Raw genomic sequence first — 16,406 nt, forward strand, 5'->3', positions numbered from 1 at the left:
AAAGGGAGGATCCTGGCTGCGGGGGTCCCAGGGAGAGGGGTGCGATGTCAGCACCCCAAGTATCCCACGGGTCCTGCCAAGCCCAGCATGCTCAGGAAAGAGGGTCCCGTGGAGGTCCAGGGCCATGCTGCTGCCAGCCCAGCACGCAGGAACAGCAGCCACGGGGCCAACGCTTGCCCACCTGTCCCTGGGGAAGTCACCACGCCCCACAAGGAAGCCATCACCTCAGCCCTGTCCCCTGCCAGCAGCTGCCCCTGTCCCCAAACCCCCAGCAGACCCCTCCAGCCCGGCCTGGCCATCCCACCAGCCCCGCATCGGGGGCTCCCACCCCTGCAGCAGCCTGGTGCGGGCAGCGAGAGCTCAGGACACGGCTTTGTTCTCCTGCAATAGGACTTTATTAACAGAGACTGCAGCAAACAATCGTAACAACGGACAAACTCAGAAACATTGATAACAACGAACACAAAACTATTCTGAACAGGAAACAAACACAACAATATTTACAACAACAAACAAACACAAAAATATTTGCAACGAACAAACGCAAAACCACTCTGAACAAGAACTACCACCCCAAAGCCATCCCAACAAACCCCACCGAGCAGCCGAGGCGCATCCGCAGCCAAGGGAAGCCTTCCTCCCGTTCCCAGCTCCAGCGCTGCCCCGACGGGGCTGAGAGACCCCCGGGCGCTCACAGGTCCCGCCCGTGGCTGAAGAGCGCCCGCCGGCCGCGCTCGCGGAGCCGCCTCTGCCCGCGGAACTTGCGCAGCTCCTCCTTGAACGCGGCGTGCCGCATGGGCCGATAGTCCCGGGGCTCGCAGTGGCTCTGCAAGGCACGGCTCCGTCAGCCCCCGCAGCACAGCAGCCCCCGGCCCTGGAGATCCCCGCCCGTGGCGGCGAGGATGCTCAGAGCCACAGCTGCCCCTCCCCACCGCCGTGTGCCCCCGCCACTTCTTCCCTCTCGGCACCGACCGCCTGCCACCGAGGGGACACGGGGACGGCACTCACCGGGAACCGAAAGAAGAACTCCCGGTAGCCGCCCTTCAGCACGTACAGCTCGGGGTAGTGCAGCTGGGGGTACTCGTGGCAGCAGCGATCCCTCTCCCGCAGGAACTTGCACCTGTGCCACGGACAAAACGCACGGCATCACCCCCGTGCCGGGATCCGGGGCTGGCAGAGCCCAGCCTGCCCCCCGGGCCATCACTCACATTTTGGGCCCCCGCTCAACAGAGAACTCGCAGTGGAAGATGACGATCACCCTCTTGCTGGCGTCCAGGGGCACGATGGGCTGCTCCAGCAGCAATTCCTCCACGTCCCGCTGCAGCGGCAGGTTGACAGCGCCCTGCGGAGGCAGAGAAGGCGCCTTTTCCCCCTCAGTGTCCCATTTCATTCTCTGCAGCGACTCAAGGACGCTGCCCCCAAGCCTCCCCCACCAGCACCGTCACCCGCGGCACTGGGACACCGTCACCCTCCTCCTTGCAGCTGCGAATCAACCCTTCAGGGGGTAGCTCGGCACTGCCCAGGGGCTGCTCCACCCCACCGGGCGGCTCAGTGCCCTCCGGGCGGGCTGCTCGACCCCTCGCCGTGGGCTCAGCACCTCTGAGGGTGCCTGGGCTTCGGACACCGCCCTTCCTCCCGGCCCCAGGGCCACGAGGGGCTTCTGACCTTGACGTGGCCGCCCTCGTACTCGTAGGGATAGCGGCAGTCCGCGACGATGCTGCTCTCGATGCAGCTGCTGAAGTGCCCCGTCAGCACCGCCGCCAGCTGCGGGGGGAGCGCGTCACCAAAGGGGGGGACACACGGGGGACAGGGGGAGAGCGGGCAGGCAGCCCCTCGGGGCGGGGGGGCCGGGGAGGGGCTGCAGCCCCCTTACCGTCTCAGGGGAGATGTACTTCAGGCCCGGGTCCTTGCCCTCCACCGTCGGCAGGAGGTGAGGCTGGAACAGACAGGCTCTGGGCTCAGCCCCATTCCAAGGACACCTCCCAGGCCTGCAACCTGTCCCCCCAGCCCAGAAGCCCCCGAGCGGCCAGCTGTGCACCCGCGGGAGGGGAAGGGCCACATAGACGGGGCTGTGACACACGGGTGGACCAGAGGAGCGGCCATGGGGCTCTTCATCCAGCGCAGAGATGCTGCAGGCTGGCAAGCAAGGGCCACCAGCTCGCTTTGGGCTCTCACAGCGCTGTGGGGCTCCAGCCATGCTCCCCGTTCAGAATGATGGGGGCACCCCCACACCTACCCCATCCTCGTGGCCCTACCTTGGAGAAGTCCCCGATGAGCTCCTGGTCATCGTTGGCCAGCAGGTTCTCGATCTCCTCAAGCCGGGCGGACCGGGAAGGCTCCAGCCACGCTCCCTGCCGAGGCACCACCCAGAGACACCCCCAGATGTCAGCAGCGGCTCTGCCAGAGCCGGGCCGGGGCCCAGGCCCGCCAGGGACAGGCTGGGTCTCACCCCACACCTTCCCCAGCACCCACCGGCTCCACCGACGCCTCCTGGCCAGGGCTGCCGGCCACCCTCCTCTGCCGCTTGGCCTCGACAGGGCTGTCGCTGTCCGAGAGCTGTCCCCGCTTCAGGACGGGCCTGGGGACACTGCCCGGCTCCGAGGGCGAGCGGGACAGCTGCCGGCAGTGGCTGCGCTTCCCCGGACGCTGTGGGGAGAGCCCGCGCTGCTGCCTGGCGCTCTGGCAAGCCCCAGCACCAGCAGGGCAGCGGCCAAGGCTCCCACTCCCCGTGACCAAGACAAGCCCACAGTCTCTGGCCTGCTGCTGCTCACCAACCAGCGGCCCCAGACCCCCCAGTGGAGACCCCAAGAGGGGATTGTGGGGCTCTATCCACTTCCCAAAGGCTCCCACGTACCAGCTTTGCCTCCTCCTTCCTCATCACTGGCGTGCTCACCAGGTTCTCCTTCTCCTGGGGCACGGTGGCATCGCTCTGCCAGGGCAGCAGCTGGGGAGACTTGGGGCACAGGCAGAGGAGATCGTGAAATGGGCACAAGTCCTGCCAGCTGCTTCCCACCCGCAGGCAGGCACGGATCCCATACGCGAGCTCCATCCACCTCCCGGTGCCTTCCAGCTTTGGAGACGCACGGGGTGTCCCCGTGACCCCCCGGCCCGGCCATCTCCCACCTCCGCAGCTCTCCAGGCCACGCGGGGAGCTCGGGGCGGCAGCTCCCATGCGTGCAGCCCCGGCATCACCCATCGCTGCTGCCCTCCCGAGCCCTCCAGCCTCTCTCACCAGCAGCTCTGCTGCGGCCCAGGGGCTCTTGGCAAGGGGCTCCCTCCTGGCGGCCCCATGGCTCCGCTGGCCCGGCCTCTGCAGCTTCTTGGCGACAAAGCCCTCCTGCAGCGGGGGGGACACGGCGTCAGCACCCCTCTGTCCCCTCCCTGCCCCCCAGCTCTCGCTGCCCCCCTCACCTCATCCTCGGGCTCCCTCCGGCGCCGCCGCGCTCTGTCCCTGCGCTCCTGCAGCTGCGAGATGTCCTTCAGGACACGGCTGCCGTCCCGCTGCCACGGCTGTGGGACAGCCAGCGGTGAGAGGTGCGCACCAGCCCCGCCCCCTCTCCTGCCCCCATCCTCCTCGTCCCGGCTCGCCCAGGGACTCGGCAGGATCCTGCCTCGCTCTGCTCAGCCCTGCACAGCCTCCAGCACTCACCGGCAACGAGTGCATCCTCTGCCGAAGGAGCTTCCTGCTGCAAGAGCCGGCAGAGGAAAGGATCAAATGACAGCAGGTGGCCTGGGCCGCTGAGTCCCACCCCTCTGCCATTGTCACCTCTGTCCCCCACATCCTCAGGGTGGGGTGAGACCTCCCCGGGGCTGTCACAGCTCCCCAAAGGGACCTGGGGCAAAACCACCTCCAGGCACTGAGGAAACACCAACGGCCTGAGTGGGACCCCAGCAGGGGGAACGGGGACAGCCTGGCTTTTGGCTGTGGGACAGGGACAGCCTGGGCACGGGGACAGCCCGGCATTCATGTCCTGCGGCAGGGACAGAGCCCCTCTACTTACTCCTTGAGAGCTCTCCCGAACGCCGGCATCGTTCTCTGGAGGCTGTGGAGAGAGCAGAGACGGGGTCAGTGGCGGTGGCCCAGCTTGCCACCCCCCAGGCACAGACTGGGGCTCACAGCTGGATGCACAGCCCCCAGCAAGGCTGAGACCGGGCCCTGCTGCGCGGGGGAGGGACAGGGGGTGTCCCCGGGAGGACACGGGCATGGGGCCGCTCACTCTTCCTGCGCGGCCGCGGGCTTCTGCTGCGTGGGGAAGTCCGGCTCCAGTCCTGCGGGAAGAAGGCACTGGGCTAGTAGCCCCGCTGCGGGGATCGGCCTCCTGCCTCCTGCCTCCAGCCCCCAGCCCTGGGCACTTCGGGGCCGGGCACGGAGTACCCCAGCAGGCGGGTGCCAACGGCCCTGCGAGCACCGCTCCCCATGGAATGTCGCGTGTCCCCCGGAGCAGGCTGTCACCGCAGCGGTGCCCGGCTGAGCCCCGGGGAGCGCAGCTCTAGGCTCCCGCCCATCCCTCCCCACGAGCTCCCCCGCCTCGAGCCCCTCGCCAGCCCCTCGGCCAAGCCCTCCCGCCACATCCCTGTCCCCTTCAAACACCCTCTGCAGGACCCCAGGCCCCAGGGGACGGAGCAGCCCCATCCCTCACCTGCATCCGGGGGCTGGCAAGAGACCGAGTCGCGGCGACGGTCCGAGGCCACCGGCTGCGGGGACAGCGTGTGCCACAGCCGCGGCAGGGGCAGCCCCCCGTGGCCCCGCTTCGGGGTGTCCCGGTGCCTGCGGGCGGTCAGGACGGGGCAGTGTCAGCGCCCCGCTTGGCCCTCGCCCCTTCTTGCCCTGCCGGGCCGGGGCCAGGAGCTGCAGCAGGGGATCCCCAAAGCGTCCCAGCCCCCTTTGGCACGGCCCCGCCGCCGAGCCCCGCGCGGAGCAGCCGTGTCACGTCGGGGCAGTCCCGCGTGCGGCGGGCGGCCAAAGCCACTCCCAGCCGCTGCCCCTCGGCCACCCCCTCACCTGGCGGGGCCCGCCGGGTCACCCTTGTCCAGCGGCGTGAGCGGGGCCGTGCCCGGCGAGGGCAGCGGGGAGATGGCCGCCAGCCCGGGCAGCCCGCGGCCGCCGCACAGTGACATGGCCCGGGCAGGGACCGAGCGAGCGAGCGAGCGACGATCGAGCTCCGGCAAGAGAGCGGCGCCAGGGGACAGGTGGCAAGAGATGATAGGAAGTCGGAGGTGCAAAGAGATAACAGGTGAGAGGTGATAAGAAGGGCCAAGAGGCGATAAGATGCGCTAAGTGGCGATAAGAGGGGACGAGAGGCGACAGGTGACACCCGGCCCGCTCCCGTTTACAGTAACAGCAATAACAACAACAGCGGCGCCCGCAGCCAATGGCAAACCGCAGCCGGCACGAGGCGACGCCCCCAGCCAATGAGAGGAGGCGCTGGGCGCGAGGGGGCGCCACCGGCCAATGAGAGCTGCGGAGGGCGCGTGGGGGCGGAGCCTCAGCCGAAGGGGCGGTTTATGGTCAAAGGGGAGGGGCCACACCAGGAAAGGGGCGTGGCTAATGAGGAAGGGGGCGTGGCCAACGAGGAAAGGGGAGGGGCCAACAAAGGAAAGGGGGCGACGAGAAAAGGGGCGTGGCCAGCCCTGTCCCCACGCCTGGCGTGGCCGGACCTTGTCACTGCAGGGGACACTCGGTCACCCCTGATGGCCCTCGTGTGTCACCTGCAGGGTAATAAAGCCATGACCTAACTGTTATTAAAAAGAAACAGCTCTTGAATGTCCTAGAAAAAATGGTAATTTATAGAACAAGAGGAAATTCAGAAATTATTACAGAAATGAAAAGATTTAAAATTTAGAAATTTGGAAATCCTGGGCACGGAGATAAAAGACCTTTGAGCCGTACAGGCTATGAGCCCTAGGCCAGCAATCCAACAGCACTCTGTTGGCTTTAGCCATTCCAAAGGCGGGAATATTTATTAGGGTCTCTAGGGTGAGACTTGGACCGAGAGTCACAGCACCGGCTCTCGCCTGCACCTAGTCCAAGGAGAAAGGACCCTCCCTCCAGAGGAGTTTGATTTTTTAGAGGCTTTGTTCCCTCCCAGATCCGCCCACAGTCCAGCCCACGGTCCAACCCACGAGGCTTCACTTGACTGGGTCCGGTGGTTGGTGAGGTAATGAATGCTCTGTATGCAATGGCTCGGGGTTACTGGGGCTCAGTCCTTGGGGTGATGGCACTCATCAGAGTGGCGGGAAAAGTCCCTCATTTGCATTCATGGTTGCCGTGGTGTGGGGTTACAGTCCCTCAGAGGGGGTCTAAAAATAGTCTGGGAGTTGTTAATATCAACACTTAAGTGCTGCAGCTTCTGGAAGGGAGACACTTACAACAAGGTTCTGAACTTTTCCATGAAACATTAGAACATTAACTAATTTAATAACAAGTGGTTGATAGAAAACATCCCACTTAGATCTGTCACTGATAACCTTCGATATAATTATTGTACCTATTACTTGAGGGGTGTAAACAATCAGTAGTTTTAAAAGCCATCACTGAGACAGGTAACCTATTTTTAACAAGGAACTTAGAATTTAACACTAACCAACCACCTTTAAGTAACCAGAATATGTACTTAATTATTTTATTAATTTATCATTTGAATCCTAAACAACTCAGCATGCAAAAGCCAACCAAGTCTACTTTATGCATGACCTAACAGCACCCTGAGAACCAGGCCATGGCACTGAGTGCCACGTCCAGTGTTGAGAAAGCAGGGTTGAAATCCTGGAGGTTGGGTTTTTATTGGTGGAGTTTCTGGTTTCTAAAGGCACTTGTGAACAGCCTGCTCTGTTCACCTGCTGAAGACTTTTATTTCTGTACCGGACTTCAAAGAAACAAAATCAGTTCCTTGACACTTGTGCTTAAGGGCACTTGATTTCTTTGCTCTTCAAATGTGCCCTCGACATGGAGTCCCTGGTGTTGATGTCCTCGGTGGTTCCAACCTGCCTCAGTTTCCTCATGGATGTGCCAAAGCAGATGGAACTTTAGCGGAGCTAAAGACTGGGGGCAAAAAGAATCATAACCTAGAACTAATCCCAAAAGCGTTCGACTGTGCCTCCCTTTTCTCCCACCTGGAGATCAAAGCCACCCAGGGAGTCCAAATCCACTTTGTGGGTGTTGGGAAGGTGCCCCGTTGCTTTGTTGAGGGCCAACAGCTCTGACAGGAGCCTGCAGAAAGCACCACTTCCTCCTGCTCACGGTGAATTTCCGTGTATTTTTAGATATACGTGTATTTATATAGAAATCGGGAATTCTGAGAAAGGTGGGCATCACGCCCGTGACGTTTTATGCTATTGAAGCACTGCCGACTGCTGCCCTGAAACATTTGAAGAGCTGCAAGGGGATTATTTGACAAAGAATAAAATTGCAGGTGATTTTAGTGAAGGTCTTCATTTCTGCCATTTTGTGCAGTCCTCTGTTTTGCTCTTGTGACTGCTAATTGGCGTTGCTGTTTTCTGCTTGAGCTACTCAGTTGTGGGGCAGATTAAGTGGCCTTCCTGGCACCCCAAAGCCCCCTGATTACTCAGCCCCAACGTCTTCTTCAGCAGAGGACGTGCCTCTTTGCCCGTGTGTGTGCCAATGCTCCTTGTAAGACTTTAAAAATAGGATTGTCCGTGAGGCAAGAGCTGATCCAGGAGCCCATTGGCAGTTTGGGATGGAGCAGGATGTGGATATGGGGCCGAGGAGGTGCAGATGGGAGCCAGGGCTATTTTGGCCACGGATGGATTCTCTGGTGGGGCACAAAGCAAAGCAAAGCAAAGGCCCAACACTCATAACCAGGCCACTGTCACCTGGCTGGGGAAGGGAGGGCATGGAAAAGCCCCCCTGGGGCATCCAGGAGTGACGTCGGCTCATCAGGACTGCAGAGAAATGGAGGGGAGGAGGGGTGCCCCAAGGGTGACTGAAGCACTTGGCACTGGGAGGCCACTTGCCAGGGAGAGAATGGGGGACCCTTGTGTTAAGGACACCCACCCCTTTGAGGTGCCACATCCCTTCGGCGTCCCACCGAGCCCTGTCCCCCAAAAAGGAATTGTGCCGGCCCTGGGGGTGCTGCAAAGTTCAGGAGCCCCCCAAGAAAAGGGAGGATCCTGGCTGCGGGGGTCCCAGGGAGAGGGGTGCGATGTCAGCACCCCAAGTATCCCACGGGTCCTGCCAAGCCCAGCATGCTCAGGAAAGAGGGTCCCGTGGAGGTCCAGGGCCATGCTGCTGCCAGCCCAGCACGCAGGAACAGCAGCCACGGGGCCAACGCTTGCCCACCTGTCCCTGGGGAAGTCACCACGCCCCACAAGGAAGCCATCACCTCAGCCCTGTCCCCTGCCAGCAGCTGCCCCTGTCCCCAAACCCCCAGCAGACCCCTCCAGCCCCGCCTGGCCATCCCACCAGCCCCGCATCGGGGGCTCCCACCCCTGCAGCAGCCTGGTGCGGGCAGCGAGAGCTCAGGACACGGCTTTGTTCTCCTGCAATAGGACTTTATTAACAGAGACTGCAGCAAACAATCGTAACAACGGACAAACTCAGAAACATTGATAACAACGAACACAAAACTATTCTGAACAGGAAACAAACACAACAATATTTACAACAACAAACAAACACAAAAATATTTGCAACGAACAAACGCAAAACCACTCTGAACAAGAACTACCACCCCAAAGCCATCCCAACAAACCCCACCGAGCAGCCGAGGCGCATCCGCAGCCAAGGGAAGCCTTCCTCCCGTTCCCAGCTCCAGCGCTGCCCCGACGGGGCTGAGAGACCCCCGGGCGCTCACAGGTCCCGCCCGTGGCTGAAGAGCGCCCGCCGGCCGCGCTCGCGGAGCCGCCTCTGCCCGCGGAACTTGCGCAGCTCCTCCTTGAACGCGGCGTGCCGCATGGGCCGATAGTCCCGGGGCTCGCAGTGGCTCTGCAAGGCACGGCTCCGTCAGCCCCCGCAGCACAGCAGCCCCCGGCCCTGGAGATCCCCGCCCGTGGCGGCGAGGATGCTCAGAGCCACAGCTGCCCCTCCCCACCGCCGTGTGCCCCCGCCACTTCTTCCCTCTCGGCACCGACCGCCTGCCACCGAGGGGACACGGGGACGGCACTCACCGGGAACTGAAAGAAGAACTCCCGGTAGCCGCCCTTCAGCACGTACAGCTCGGGGTAGTGCAGCTGGGGGTACTCGTGGCAGCAGCGATCCCTCTCCCGCAGGAACTTGCACCTGTGCCACGGACAAAACGCACGGCATCACCCCCGTGCCGGGATCCGGGGCTGGCAGAGCCCAGCCTGCCCCCCGGGCCATCACTCACATTTTGGGCCCCCGCTCAACAGAGAACTCGCAGTGGAAGATGACGATCACCCTCTTGCTGGCGTCCAGGGGCACGATGGGCTGCTCCAGCAGCAATTCCTCCACGTCCCGCTGCAGCGGCAGGTTGACAGCGCCCTGCGGAGGCAGAGAAGGCGCCTTTTCCCCCTCAGTGTCCCATTTCATTCTCTGCAGCGACTCAAGGACGCTGCCCCCAAGCCTCCCCCACCAGCACCGTCACCCGCGGCACTGGGACACCGTCACCCTCCTCCTTGCAGCTGCGAATCAACCCTTCAGGGGGTAGCTCGGCACTGCCCAGGGGCTGCTCCACCCCACCGGGCGGCTCAGTGCCCTCCGGGCGGGCTGCTCGACCCCTCGCCGTGGGCTCAGCACCTCTGAGGGTGCCTGGGCTTCGGACACCGCCCTTCCTCCCGGCCCCAGGGCCACGAGGGGCTTCTGACCTTGACGTGGCCGCCCTCGTACTCGTAGGGATAGCGGCAGTCCGCGACGATGCTGCTCTCGATGCAGCTGCTGAAGTGCCCCGTCAGCACCGCCGCCAGCTGCGGGGGGAGCGCGTCACCAAAGGGGGGGACACACGGGGGACAGGGGGAGAGCGGGCAGGCAGCCCCTCGGGGCGGGGGGGCCGGGGAGGGGCTGCAGCCCCCTTACCGTCTCAGGGGAGATGTACTTCAGGCCCGGGTCCTTGCCCTCCACCGTCGGCAGGAGGTGAGGCTGGAACAGACAGGCTCTGGGCTCAGCCCCATTCCAAGGACACCTCCCAGGCCTGCAACCTGTCCCCCCAGCCCAGAAGCCCCCGAGCGGCCAGCTGTGCACCCGCGGGAGGGGAAGGGCCACATAGACGGGGCTGTGACACACGGGTGGACCAGAGGAGCGGCCATGGGGCTCTTCATCCAGCGCAGAGATGCTGCAGGCTGGCAAGCAAGGGCCACCAGCTCGCTTTGGGCTCTCACAGCGCTGTGGGGCTCCAGCCATGCTCCCCGTTCAGAATGATGGGGGCACCCCCACACCTACCCCATCCTCGTGGCCCTACCTTGGAGAAGTCCCCGATGAGCTCCTGGTCATCGTTGGCCAGCAGGTTCTCGATCTCCTCAAGCCGGGCGGACCGGGAAGGCTCCAGCCACGCTCCCTGCCGAGGCACCACCCAGAGACACCCCCAGATGTCAGCAGCGGCTCTGCCAGAGCCGGGCCGGGGCCCAGGCCCGCCAGGGACAGGCTGGGTCTCACCCCACACCTTCCCCAGCACCCACCGGCTCCACCGACGCCTCCTGGCCAGGGCTGCCGGCCACCCTCCTCTGCCGCTTGGCCTCGACAGGGCTGTCGCTGTCCGAGAGCTGTCCCCGCTTCAGGACGGGCCTGGGGACACTGCCCGGCTCCGAGGGCGAGCGGGACAGCTGCCGGCAGTGGCTGCGCTTCCCCGGACGCTGTGGGGAGAGCCCGCGCTGCTGCCTGGCGCTCTGGCAAGCCCCAGCACCAGCAGGGCAGCGGCCAAGGCTCCCACTCCCCGTGACCAAGACAAGCCCACAGTCTCTGGCCTGCTGCTGCTCACCAACCAGCGGCCCCAGACCCCCCAGTGGAGACCCCAAGAGGGGATTGTGGGGCTCTATCCACTTCCCAAAGGCTCCCACGTACCAGCTTTGCCTCCTCCTTCCTCATCACTGGCGTGCTCACCAGGTTCTCCTTCTCCTGGGGCACGGTGGCATCGCTCTGCCAGGGCAGCAGCTGGGGAGACTTGGGGCACAGGCAGAGGAGATCGTGAAATGGGCACAAGTCCTGCCAGCTGCTTCCCACCCGCAGGCAGGCACGGATCCCATACGCGAGCTCCATCCACCTCCCGGTGCCTTCCAGCTTTGGAGACGCACGGGGTGTCCCCGTGACCCCCCGGCCCGGCCATCTCCCACCTCCGCAGCTCTCCAGGCCACGCGGGGAGCTCGGGGCGGCAGCTCCCATGCGTGCAGCCCCGGCATCACCCATCGCTGCTGCCCTCCCGAGCCCTCCAGCCTCTCTCACCAGCAGCTCTGCTGCGGCCCAGGGGCTCTTGGCAAGGGGCTCCCTCCTGGCGGCCCCATGGCTCCGCTGGCCCGGCCTCTGCAGCTTCTTGGCGACAAAGCCCTCCTGCAGCGGGGGGGACACGGCGTCAGCACCCCTCTGTCCCCTCCCTGCCCCCCAGCTCTCGCTGCCCCCCTCACCTCATCCTCGGGCTCCCTCCGGCGCCGCCGCGCTCTGTCCCTGCGCTCCTGCAGCTGCGAGATGTCCTTCAGGACACGGCTGCCGTCCCGCTGCCACGGCTGTGGGACAGCCAGCGGTGAGAGGTGCGCACCAGCCCCGCCCCCTCTCCTGCCCCCATCCTCCTCGTCCCGGCTCGCCCAGGGACTCGGCAGGATCCTGCCTCGCTCTGCTCAGCCCTGCACAGCCTCCAGCACTCACCGGCAACGAGTGCATCCTCTGCCGAAGGAGCTTCCTGCTGCAAGAGCCGGCAGAGGAAAGGATCAAATGACAGCAGGTGGCCTGGGCCGCTGAGTCCCACCCCTCTGCCATTGTCACCTCTGTCCCCCACATCCTCAGGGTGGGGTGAGACCTCCCCGGGGCTGTCACAGCTCCCCAAAGGGACCTGGGGCAAAACCACCTCCAGGCACTGAGGAAACACCAACGGCCTGAGTGGGACCCCAGCAGGGGGAACGGGGACAGCCTGGCTTTTGGCTGTGGGACAGGGACAGCCTGGGCACGGGGACAGCCCGGCATTCATGTCCTGCGGCAGGGACAGAGCCCCTCCACTTACTCCTTGAGAGCTCTCCCGAACGCCGGCATCGTTCTCTGGAGGCTGTGGAGAGAGCAGAGACGGGGTCAGTGGCGGTGGCCCAGCTTGCCACCCCCCAGGCACAGACTGGGGCTCACAGCTGGATGCACAGCCCCCAGCAAGGCTGAGACCGGGCCCTGCTGCGCGGGGGAGGGACAGGGGGTGTCCCCGGGAGGACACGGGCATGGGGCCGCTCACTCTTCCTGCGCGGCCGCGGGCTTCTGCTGCGTGGGGAAGTCCGGCTCCAGTCCTGCGGGAAGAAGGCACTGGGCTAGTAGCCCCGCTGCGGGGATCGGCCTCCTGCCTCCTGCCTCCAGCCCCCAGCCCTGGGCACTTCGGGGCCGGGCACGGAGTACCCCAGCAGGCGGGTGCCAACGGCCCTGCGAGCACCGCTCCCCATGGAATGTCGCGTGTCCCCCGGAGCAGGCTGTCACCGCAGCGGTGCCCGGCTGAGCCCCGGGGAGCGCAGCTCTAGGCTCCCGCCCATCCCTCCCCACGAGCTCCCCCGCCTCGAGCCCCTCGCCAGCCCCTCGGCCAAGCCCTCCCGCCACATCCCTGTCCCCTTCAAACACCCTCTGCAGGACCCCAGGCCCCAGGGGACGGAGCAGCCCCATCCCTCACCTGCATCCGGGGGCTGGCAAGAGACCGAGTCGCGGCGACGGTCCGAGGCCACCGGCTGCGGGGACAGCGTGTGCCACAGCCGCGGCAGGGGCAGCCCCCCGTGGCCCCGCTTCGGGGTGTCCCGGTGCCTGCGGGCGGTCAGGACGGGGCAGTGTCAGCGCCCCGCTTGGCCCTCGCCCCTTCTTGCCCTGCCGGGCCGGGGCCAGGAGCTGCAGCAGGGGATCCCCAAAGCGTCCCAGCCCCCTTTGGCACGGCCCCGCCGCCGAGCCCCGCGCGGAGCAGCCGTGTCACGTCGGGGCAGTCCCGCGTGCGGCGGGCGGCCAAAGCCACTCCCAGCCGCTGCCCCTCGGCCACCCCCTCACCTGGCGGGGCCCGCCGGGTCACCCTTGTCCAGCGGCGTGAGCGGGGCCGTGCCCGGCGAGGGCAGCGGGGAGATGGCCGCCAGCCCGGGCAGCCCGCGGCCGCCGCACAGTGACATGGCCCGGGCAGGGACCGAGCGAGCGAGCGAGCGACGATCGAGCTCCGGCAAGAGAGCGGCGCCAGGGGACAGGTGGCAAGAGATGATAGGAAGTCGGAGGTGCAAAGAGATAACAGGTGAGAGGTGATAAGAAGGGCCAAGAGGCGATAAGATGCGCTAAGTGGCGATAAGAGGGGACGAGAGGCGACAGGTGACACCCGGCCCGCTCCCGTTTACAGTAACAGCAATAACAACAACAGCGGCGCCCGCAGCCAATGGCAAACCGCAGCCGGCACGAGGCGACGCCCCCAGCCAATGAGAGGAGGCGCTGGGCGCGAGGGGGCGCCACCGGCCAATGAGAGCTGCGGAGGGCGCGTGGGGGCGGAGCCTCAGCCGAAGGGGCGGTTTATGGTCAAAGGGGAGGGGCCACACCAGGAAAGGGGGCGACGAGAAAAGGGGCGTGGCCAGCCCTGTCCCCACGCCTGGCGTGGCCGGACCTTGTCACTGCAGGGGACACTCGGTCACCCCTGATGGCCCTCGTGTGTCACCTGCAGGGTAATAAAGCCATGACCTAACTGTTATTAAAAAGAAACAGCTCTTGAATGTCCTAGAAAAAATGGTAATTTATAGAACAAGAGGAAATTCAGAAATTATTACAGAAATGAAAAGATTTAAAATTTAGAAATTTGGAAATCCTGGGCACGGAGATAAAAGACCTTTGAGCCGTACAGGCTATGAGCCCTAGGCCAGCAATCCAACAGCACTCTGTTGGCTTTAGCCATTCCAAAGGCGGGAATATTTATTAGGGGCTCTAGGGTGAGACTTGGACCGAGAGTCACAGCACCGGCTCTCGCCTGCACCTAGTCCAAGGAGAAAGGACCCTCCCTCCAGAGGAGTTTGATTTTTTAGAGGCTTTGTTCCCTCCCAGATCCGCCCACAGTCCAGCCCACGGTCCAACCCACGAGGCTTCACTTGACTGGGTCCGGTGGTTGGTGAGGTAATGAATGCTCTGTATGCAATGGCTCGGGGTTACTCGGGCTCAGTCCTTGGGGTGATGGCACTCATCAGAGTGGCGGGAAAAGTCCCTCATTTGCATTCATGGTTGCCGTGGTGTGGGGTTACAGTCCCTCAGAGGGGGTCTAAAAATAGTCTGGGAGTTGTTAATATCAACACTTAAGTGCTGCAGCTTCTGGAAGGGAGACACTTACAACAACAGAGGTTCTGAACTTTTCCATGAAACATTAGAACATTAACTAATTTAATAACAAGTGGTTGATAGAAAACATCCCACTTAGATCTGTCACTGATAACCTTCGATATAATTATTGTACCTATTACTTGAGGGGTGTAAACAATCAGTAGTTTTAAAAGCCATCACTGAGACAGGTAACCTATTTTTAACAAGGAACTTAGAATTTAACACTAACCAACCACCTTTAAGTAACCAGAATATGTACTTAATTATTTTATTAATTTATCATTTGAATCCTAAACAACTCAGCATGCAAAAGCCAACCAAGTCTACTTTATGCATGACCTAACAGCACCCTGAGAACCAGGCCATGGCACTGAGTGCCACGTCCAGTGTTGAGAAAGCAGGGTTGAAATCCTGGAGGTTGGGTTTTTATTGGTGGAGTTTCTGGTTTCTAAAGGCACTTGTGAACAGCCTGCTCTGTTCACCTGCTGAAGACTTTTATTTCTGTACCGGACTTCAAAGAAACAAAATCAGTTCCTTGACACTTGTGCTTAAGGGCACTTGATTTCTTTGCTCTTCAAATGTGCCCTCGACATGGAGTCCCTGGTGTTGATGTCCTCGGTGGTTCCAACCTGCCTCAGTTTCCTCATGGATGTGCCAAAGCAGATGGAACTTTAGCGGAGCTAAAGACTGGGGGCAAAAAGAATCATAACCTAGAACTAATCCCAAAAGTGTTCGACTGTGCCTCCCTTTTCTCCCACCTGGAGATCAAAGCCACCCAGGGAGTCCAAATCCACTTTGTGGGTGTTGGGAAGGTGCCCCGTTGCTTTGTTGAGGGCCAACAGCTCTGACAGGAGCCTGCAGAAAGCACCACTTCCTCCTGCTCACGGTGAATTTCCGTGTATTTTTAGATGTACGTGTATTTATATAGAAATCGGGAATTCTGAGAAAGGTGGGCATCACGCCCGTGACGTTTTATGCTATTGAAGCACTGCCGACTGCTGCCCTGAAACATTTGAAGAGCTGCAAGGGGATTATTTGACAAAGAATAAAATTGCAGGTGATTTTAGTGAAGGTCTTCATTTCTGCCATTTTGTGCAGTCCTCTGTTTTGCTCTTGTGACTGCTAATTGGCGTTGCTGTTTTCTGCTTGAGCTACTCAGTTGTGGGGCAGATTAAGTGGCCTTCCTGGCACCCCAAAGCCCCCTGATTACTCAGCCCCAACGTCTTCTTCAGCAGAGGACGTGCCTCTTTGCCCGTGTGTGTGCCAATGCTCCTTGTAAGACTTTAAAAATAGGATTGTCCGTGAGGCAAGAGCTGATCCAGGAGCCCATTGGCAGTTTGGGATGGAGCAGGATGTGGATATGGGGCCGAGGAGGTGCAGATGGGAGCCAGGGCTATTTTGGCCACGGATGGATTCTCTGGTGGGGCACAAAGCAAAGCAAAGCAAAGGCCCAACACTCATAACCAGGCCACTGTCACCTGGCTGGGGAAGGGAGGGCATGGAAAAGCCCCCCTGGGGCATCCAGGAGTGACGTCGGCTCATCAGGACTGCAGAGAAATGGAGGGGAGGAGGGGTGCCCCAAGGGTGACTGAAGCACTTGGCACTGGGAGGCCACTTGCCAGGGAGAGAATGGGGGACCCTTGTGTTAAGGACACCCACCCCTTTGAGGTGCCACATCCCTTCGGCGTCCCACCGAGCCCTGTCCCCCAAAAAGGAATTGTGCCGGCCCTGGGGGTGCTGCAAAGTTCAGGAGCCCCCCAAGAAAAGGGAGGATCCTGGCTGCGGGGGTCCCAGGGAGAGGGGTGCGATGTCAGCACCCCAAGTATCCCACGGGTCCTGCCAAGCCCAGCATGCTCAGGAAAGAGGGTCCCGTGGAGGTCCAGGGCCATGCTGCTGCCAGCCCAGCACGCAGGAACAGCAGCCACGGGGCCAACGCTTGCCCACCTGTCCCTGGGGAAGTCACCACGCCCCACAAGGAAGCCATCACCTCAGC

The 16,406-nt window shown here is 62.6% G+C and overlaps 2 protein-coding genes across 2 annotated transcripts; both read right to left on the minus strand.

Moving 5' to 3' along the window:
- Positions 1-691: 691 nt before the first annotated feature.
- LOC309584842 (M-phase inducer phosphatase 2-like) lies at positions 692-5,118 on the minus strand (the record flags this gene model as incomplete). The annotated part of the gene is made up of 15 exons (XM_082301140.1): positions 692-826; positions 1,009-1,120; positions 1,209-1,342; positions 1,666-1,764; positions 1,874-1,936; positions 2,256-2,351; positions 2,473-2,646; positions 2,855-2,953; positions 3,233-3,337; positions 3,412-3,510; positions 3,650-3,686; positions 4,002-4,043; positions 4,218-4,269; positions 4,641-4,768; positions 5,003-5,118. The coding sequence occupies 15 exons, from the start codon at positions 5,116-5,118 to the stop codon at positions 692-694; spliced, it is 1,491 nt and encodes a 496-aa protein (XP_082157266.1).
- A 3,691-nt stretch (positions 5,119-8,809) lies between these two features.
- Positions 8,810-13,236, minus strand: LOC309584843 (M-phase inducer phosphatase 2-like; the record flags this gene model as incomplete). The annotated part of the gene is made up of 15 exons (XM_082301141.1): positions 8,810-8,944; positions 9,127-9,238; positions 9,327-9,460; positions 9,784-9,882; positions 9,992-10,054; positions 10,374-10,469; positions 10,591-10,764; positions 10,973-11,071; positions 11,351-11,455; positions 11,530-11,628; positions 11,768-11,804; positions 12,120-12,161; positions 12,336-12,387; positions 12,759-12,886; positions 13,121-13,236. The coding sequence occupies 15 exons, from the start codon at positions 13,234-13,236 to the stop codon at positions 8,810-8,812; spliced, it is 1,491 nt and encodes a 496-aa protein (XP_082157267.1).
- Between the last annotated feature and the right edge of the window lie 3,170 nt (positions 13,237-16,406).

Source organism: Coloeus monedula (assembly GCF_965178545.1).
Source record: "Coloeus monedula genome assembly, chromosome: Z".
Lineage (NCBI taxonomy): Eukaryota > Metazoa > Chordata > Aves > Passeriformes > Corvidae > Coloeus > Coloeus monedula.